The 8,112-nt window shown below is 35.3% G+C and overlaps 1 protein-coding gene across 1 annotated transcript; it reads left to right on the forward strand.

The window, feature by feature from the left end:
• Positions 1 to 772: 772 nt before the first annotated feature.
• Positions 773 to 7,140, forward strand: LOC108489880 (DNA replication licensing factor MCM2-like). Its single transcript, XM_017794598.2, is given in 17 exon segments — positions 773 to 1,303; positions 1,413 to 1,591; positions 1,663 to 1,852; positions 1,978 to 2,197; positions 2,292 to 2,499; positions 2,760 to 2,894; positions 2,983 to 3,171; positions 3,288 to 3,487; positions 3,572 to 3,760; positions 3,896 to 4,012; positions 4,727 to 4,811; positions 4,908 to 5,060; positions 5,153 to 5,278; positions 5,362 to 5,544; positions 6,384 to 6,545; positions 6,617 to 6,687; positions 6,689 to 7,140. Coding segments are annotated over 17 exon segments (2,961 nt in total). The 5' UTR covers positions 773 to 789; the 3' UTR covers positions 6,729 to 7,140.
• The last annotated feature ends 972 nt before the right edge of the window (positions 7,141 to 8,112 follow it).

The following is an 8,112-nucleotide window of genomic DNA, read 5'->3' on the forward strand; positions in this document are numbered from 1 at the left end:
TTGATTTATTATTATTATTATTATTATTATTATTATTTGTTTTGGTTTAACGGAAATATAGATTAAAATTATCACAAAGATCACCTAATGAAACCTAAAAATATGTGGTAATGAGATTTATTTTTATATTGATATTGTATCATATTATCAAGGTTTAATGATAAATTTAGCTACTAATGTTCATACATTTTGTCAAAATGACTTTAATTGAATTTTTAATTTTTTTATCATCAATCTTTTTTAAACTATTTTTCTAATAGATTTGACAAAAGTATCCTTAAAAACTAATATGGATAATGTGGAATATTTTTAATATTATAATTACAAACGTATGCATTCATTTTACAATATTTTTTCGATAATTATGTTTATTTCCTTTAAATTAAAAGTTATTATTTAACTTCATAAATTATTTATTTTATTATTTTTACATGTAATTATTTTATTAGATTATCTAAATAATAAATTACATCTAAATAAAAATATTTGACATATAAAATTTCATATCATCTGTTAACTTTTTAATGGTATTTTCATCAAATCATTAAAAATAATTTAAAAGAATAAAATTGATGGCAAAAAAAAGACTTAACAATATAATTAATATAATTAATATAATTTTGCCAAAACATATAAACATTATCATTAAGCCTATTATGAATTCAAATTAATTTTGTAAAATAGAATAATAATATTAATCTAAAAAAAAAACATGGGAACCGAACCTAAGCCCAGCAAACTGAGAAATAAAAAGAAAAATAAAAATGGATACGACAAGTATTAAATGACATGTACACCATTTTGCCGCCAAAACTTCGCGCCAAAAAGAAGGGTTTTATCGTTTATTTGTGCGCCTTAAGAGATGGCCTTCCGTTCTTGATACGATTGAGCGGGCAAAGAGAATCCATAAGAATGGCTGGAGAAGATTCCGGAAATCCGGTTCCGTCGACGCCAGAATCGCCGACATCTGCAGGGTTTAACACGGATCAGTTGCCCCATGACAGCAGCCACTCATCGGACGAGGAAGAGGCGGCGGTGGAACCTGAGGTAATAAGAGACGAGCCGGATGAGGTGGGCGAAGAGGAAGACGATGGGGAAGATCTCTACAATGATAAGTTCATGGATGATTACAGGGAGATGGGTGCGCAGGACAAGTACGAATCAGTGGGGTTGGATGAATCGATGGAGGATGAGAGAGATTTGGATCAGATCATGCAGGATCGCAGGGCTGCCGAGTTGGAGCTTGATGCCCGTGATGCTCGCATCCCCAACCGCAAGCTCCCTCAGCTTCTCCATGATCAGGGTCGGTAGAGTGCTCCATGGCTTCCCATTTTTTTTTCTCTATCTGGTCCATATTTTTTTTCTGTTGTATACGAAGTGGTTAATATACGGGGTTGAAATGATGACCGCAGACACAGATGATGACAATTATAGGCCTTCTAAGCGACAGAGGGCTGATTTAAGGCCTCCGTCTGCCTCAAGAAGCTATGACGACACTGATGGCTTGCGGAGTTCACCAGGAAGGTCACAGCAAGGCCACTCAGGGGACGATGTTCCTATGACTGATCGAACCGATGATTACCCTTACGAGGTTCAGACCTCTCCTCAGCTTCAATAATGTTGGCATTTCAAATGGCATCTAACTTTCCTCGTTGTATTCAGGATGAAGGTGATGATCAAGGTGACTTTGAGATGTACCGTGTCCAAGGAACATTGAGAGAGTGGGTTACTAGAGATGAAGTGCGTCGCTTCATATTCAAAAAGTTCAGGGATTTCATACTTGCATATGTGAACCCAAAAAATGGACATGGGGACGTAGAATATGTACGCCTCATAAATGAGGTGGTGTCAGGTAAAGCATCTATTCATCCTTAACCTGTAGTTTCTGAAAACTAACTGCACAAACAAAATATTTGATCAATATTAAAAGCGACAAATTGATATGCTGTATGCGCTATTCATTGTTCCATTTTGCAGCCAACAAGTGCAGCTTGGAGATTGATTACAAGCAGTTCATTTCCGTTCATCCTAATATCGCAATCTGGCTGGCTGATGCCCCTCAATCTGTCCTAGAAGTTATGGAAGATGTTGCCCAAAGGGTGGTCTTTGATTTGCATCCAAACTACAAAAAAATCCACCAGAAGATATATATCCGCATTACAAACCTTCCAATTTATGATCAAATTCGTGATATTAGGTAATGTAGAATGTTCTTCTTTTCTTATATCACAATTTGACAATTTTATTTTGCTATTTTTTCAGTTTTTTACTTCTCATTTTGTCGTTTCTAGGCAAATCCATTTGAACACCATGGTTCGTATTGGGGGTGTTGTGACTAGACGATCTGGGGTCTTTCCCCAATTGCAACAGGTAAAATATGATTGCAACAAGTGCGGATCAATTTTGGGACCGTTCTTTCAAAATTCATATTCAGAGGTTAAGGTTGGGTCTTGTCCCGAATGCCAATCGAAGGGCCCATTCACTGTCAACATTGAGCAGGTAAATTTTTGCTCCCTTCCGGTGCACCTGTAGTTACTTCTGTATGTTTTTCTATACAATAAAGGATTATAAGCTGGATAATGTTTTTGAGCTTCTGTTTCTTATTAAGAATCAAAACAGCTCCTGCTGAACTGCAAATAAGTTTGGATTAATCTTAGCTGCGGCTTTGTTTTTTAATAAATTTCGTCCCAACCAACATCTAATTAAAAGTATTATCCGTGTTTTCATTTTTCGCTATGTTCTTTGTTGCCTCGTTGCAGACAGTATACAGGAACTACCAGAAGCTCACACTTCAGGAAAGCCCAGGAACTGTGCCTGCTGGAAGGCTTCCAAGATACAAGGAAGTAATATTGCTCAATGATCTAATTGACTGTGCCCGTCCTGGGGAAGAAATTGTAGGATCTTCTTCCTATATTTGATTTGTTCCTATTTCTTCTGTCAGGAACACCAATTTTTGTTTTGCGTCCCATGTCACTTTTTCAGGAAGTCACAGGCATTTACACAAATAATTTTGATATGTCATTGAACACAAAAAATGGATTTCCTGTCTTTGCCACTGTGGTTGAGGCAAACTATGTTGCAAAGAAACAGGATCTCTTTTCTGCCTACAAACTCACTCAGGAAGATAAGGAAGACATTGAGAAGTTGGCCAAGGATCCACAAATAGGAGAGGGTTCGTCGTTCATGATACTGTTATTTTATTCTGAACTGTCCCTTTGTTCTGTAACGAATATTGGAGTTCTCTCTTTTGGTGAATTTCTAATTTGAATGCTTGATGATCCACTTTTCAGATGATAAAGTCCATTGCTCCCTCAATCTATGGGCATGAAGACATAAAAACTGCAATAACTCTTGCTATGTTTGGAGGCCAGGAGAAAAATGTAGAAGGGAAACACAGACTCCGTGGAGACATAAATGTACTACTTCTAGGTGACCCAGGCACAGCAAAATCACAGTTCCTTAAGTATGAATCAGATATCTTGAAAATGTACTACTTCTAGCTCTCTCAGTTCTTTGGTTTGAATCAGATATCTTGAACATGGATTTGAAACTTGAAGGTTTTTATTTGAAGGTATGTTGAAAAGACGGGGCAGAGAGCTGTCTATACCACTGGCAAAGGGGCTTCTGCCGTGGGGCTGACAGCAGCAGTGCACAAGGATCCGGTAACCAGGGAGTGGACCCTTGAAGGAGGAGCCCTTGTTTTAGCTGACAAAGGGATTTGTCTTATTGACGAATTTGATAAAATGAATGATCAGGACAGGTAAGGGAAAGCCTGGCATAAATTTAGCCACTATAATTAGATAACTTCAGCAAACACCTTTCGTCGTTTGCATTACTTTTTTTCTTTTAGGGGATTACTTGAGCTTTAAAATTATTGGAACATCTGTGCATTCAGGGTGAGTATCCATGAAGCAATGGAGCAGCAAAGCATTAGCGTATCAAAAGCTGGGATAGTAACTTCTCTCCAGGCTCGTTGCTCGGTCATTGCTGCTGCAAATCCAATTGGAGGAAGGTATGGATGGTTTATATATGAGATGATGATTTGGCCAATGGGTTCGTCGTTTAGAGTTTAGCGCATCATGCAAAGACCATATGGTGCACCAACAACGGGATTTCTTCACTCTTTGGATTCATTTCCTTATTATTCCCAATGAATAAAAAACCAAACTGGAATTGGCTGGACTCCTGGTTTCGTCTCAAACGGTTCAAAGTAAAATTTCTCTAAAATTGGGTTAAAAGGCCCATAACATATAAAACCTCAAAAGTTTGGTTTCCTAACTAGATAAAGAAAAAAAACCCGGTTTACTGGTTTTTAATCGTTTTTCTGGTTTCTGGTTTTCTAGCAATTCTGGTCAGTTCGACAGTAATTCAGTTTAATGTAAACTGGGTTTATTGCAGGCCAGCTCATGATGTTCATATCAATCTACTATGTACCTCTGCATTTAGCATTGGGTAAACCTCATACAATAACTGTCCTAGCTCTACCGTATCTTTTGTTTCATTTCTTCTCCGTAATCCACTTCAATGTAATTCTGATCAGTTCGACAGTAATTCAGTTTAATGTAAACTGGGTTCAACCAGTTGAAATGACTGGTCTTGTTTGGTTTTCTAATAATTGTTTATTCCCATTCATCCTTCTCACATAGAATCTTCTTTTTTAGATTCCCGGATGTCTTATTTTGGTTAAGAATCAATTCATAAAACTAATACGCATGCTTGCTTGCAGATATGATTCCTCAAAAACTTTTTCTCAAAATGTTGAGTTGACAGATCCCATTGTCTCTCGTTTTGACATCCTCTGTGTTGTTAAGGTTATTCCCTTCGTTACTCAATATTTAGTTTTCTTTGCAAAGCTCTATTATCAGACCTTAGTAGGATTAAGGTAAAAAACTTGATTTCAAATGCAGGATGTTGTTGATCCTGTAACAGATGAAATGCTTGCAAAGTTTGTAGTTGACAGCCATTTCAGGTCACAACCTAAGGGTGCTAATATAGATGACAAAGCCTTCAATGAATCCCAAGAAGAGAGTCAAGCCCCTGTTGGACTAGCCGATTCAAAGGTTCATAGTGGCTGTTCTATTATCCTAACTGCTTGTACGTTTTAGACCTTGTTCTTCAAATGATCATATGAATTTTTACGTTTGCATTGCAGATTCTTTCTCAAGAATTACTAAGGAAATATTTAACCTATGCCAAGTTGAATGTATTCCCAAGGTTCCATGAAAAGGATATGGCCAAGCTTACTAAAGTTTATGCTGATTTGCGAAAAGAATCTTCTGTAAGATTCCTTTTCTCATTTTGCTGGTGATCTGAAAGTGATTTTACTTTAATGCCCTAATGCTTTCTTAATTGTCTGTGTAGCGTGGACAAGGCGTCCCTATTGCAGTTAGGCATATTGAATCGATGATCAGGATGTCTGAAGCACATGCCAGGATGCACCTTAGGCAGCATGTCACCGAAGAAGATGTAGACATGGCTATACGGGTCCTTCTTGAGTCATTCATTTCAACACAGAAGTTTGGGGTTCAAAAAGCCCTACGAAAGGTATAACCGGAGGTTCACTCTCTTTCAAGAACTTTCTCCATAAGGTGCAAATACGGAAATACCTTTAAAAAAAATGCCATAATGCAGTATGTTTTTCCCTCTTATATGTTTGTCCAGAATAGGTATGAAGTATTTTGTACTTTTTTCCTCTATATTTTGGCAATATATTATTTGGGGCAGATGGTATTCTCATGGCCTGCATTTCTCAAGAATGGCGCTTATACATTGATGTCGTTATTCTGATGGTTTGACAGTTGCTAGTTTGTTGTGTTTAGGTCTATTCCTTTATGTATGAATGAATTCACCATTTGATATAGTATTATCTCATGCCTTGCTATCTTATGATGCTGCGTATCAAGCTATGATCCTAATTATTTAAATTTTCACTGATTTTGGAGTTATAATCTCTGGGAATTTCTCTGTTACATGAACTTGGTTTATAAGCTCTTTTTTAAGAGTTTCATACAAGATGCATTGCTCACTTTATTGCTTTCTATCTAAATTCTGTCTCTATCCAAACCCTTGGATTTTCTTATGCAATTTGCCAGATGTGCTAATTGTTTTTTCCCGAGAATTTCTGATTGTCTAATGCATAAATTCTAAATTAAAAGCAATTTATTATTGATAGGCTAGGCTGTGAGAGGAATCGAATATCTTACAGCTTTAATTGATTCTCTAAAAGCTGTCTGAATTCAACAATGAAATTTGCTTATGCTCTTCTGGTTGAATTGTTGATTGTTAGATATGTTTTGAAGGCCAAAAGTTGGTTGTTTTCATTCTTCAAAAAACAAAATATGTTTGTCGTAATGAGGCTGAGAAGAATCTGATGTATTTTGCAGAGCTTCAGGCAATATATAACCTTCAAGAAGGACTACCATGGACTGCTCCTTGTACTTCTTAGGGAGCTTGTGAATAATGCAATGCGCTTTGAAGAGATACTTTCTGGATCAACTCAAATGCTTAACTATGTTGATATAATAGTAGTAGATCTGCAAGCCAAGGTACCATGACGTTGTTCTTTTGCTAATGATGTTAGGCCATATTAATTTTGGATTTTAATTACATTGTGTAGGCTGAAGAGTATGAAATCACTAATTTGGAGGCCTTCTTTTCAAGCTCTGAATTTAAAGCCTGGTACGAGTTAAAGAAAAGTCATCAGGCATCATCTTGCAGATGATAGATGATGACAAATCATAGCTGAGACATTACTTGGACAGCTCATTGATCCTCTTGGTTCGGAAGGTATGAAGTACCTAGGCAACCATGACTGTCATCCTCACCCAGCCATTTTCAATAATTGCAGACAGCTTCTGTGCTGACCATGTATGAATTGGGCGGGAAATAATTGCCAACAAACTTGTGTGGCGATGCAAGTTGACAAAATCACAAACCTCAGATTTTGCAATTTTTGGTTTGTTGGTGATAAAAGAACCTCTGTACTAGACAATTTAATTGGTGACTACTGCTTCTGTCTTGTTGAAGTTAAATGAACTTAAACTGAAATTTGCTGTCAGCATGTCAGTGTCATACACTCACATTGGTTTGTGGGCCAAGGTGGATTGTGAATGTGATGAATGTTGCTTTTTCCGAGTGAAAGGTTCGATTTCTGTTTCATTTGACGCGATAAATGATGGTGGAAATAGTTGGCATCCTTGGGATCTCAAATTTCTACTACCTATATCTTGGAGCAGATAGATTCATCATACTCATGGCAGGGAATGGCTGGAGTTACAGAATCACCTACTTGCTAGATCTACGTTTATGTCTTCGACCTTTGTTAAATGCTGCAAATCCTGGTTTGACAAGTGTCAGTCCATGAAAGCATTCCCATTGTTTAGATTCAACTTTATTCCATTCATTCCGTCTTACCTGAGCTCCTTAAAATGAGTTCTTTTGTGAGCTTCCAAAGACAATTTGGAACCAATTATTCTTTTCATGTATCAGAAAAGTATATCTATAACAAAATATGTTCAGAAATAAAATAGGATATGAAATATGATTTGAGACTTTTAAATTACAATTTAAAAACATTTTAAATAATTTCATATCAAAGTTTCGTATTTGAAAATGTATTTAGTATATTTAAATGTAATTGCAAAAAACTATTAAACATATAGAATTTTTAAATAATTCTAAAATATGACAAATAAATAGTAAATTAAATTTATTTTAAAATATTTTAAAATTGGAGATTTAAATATGCTATATATAGGTTTTAAGTAAATTAAATGGAAATTAATACTTTTTAAATGTATTATTTGAGAAATATTGTTAAAACATTTTAAAATTAAAATTTTAAAAAGTATTTGAAATTGTAATTGCTATATTTAAATATAATTGCAAATATATATCAAACATATAGAATTCTGTTAATAATTATAAAATAACAAAAAATAGAAAATTAAATTTATTTCAAAAATATTTTAAAAAGTGGGAGTTCAATATGCTATATATATAGTTTTTTTTAAAAAAGTAGAAATTAACTTTTTAAATCCATAACAAAATTTGTAGATAACGTCTAATTGAAAGCAGAAATAATAATGGATTACAACTATAATCAAAATGAAA

This window comes from Gossypium arboreum, chromosome 3 (assembly GCF_025698485.1).
Source record: "Gossypium arboreum isolate Shixiya-1 chromosome 3, ASM2569848v2, whole genome shotgun sequence".
Taxonomy (NCBI): Eukaryota; Viridiplantae; Streptophyta; class Magnoliopsida; order Malvales; family Malvaceae; genus Gossypium; species Gossypium arboreum.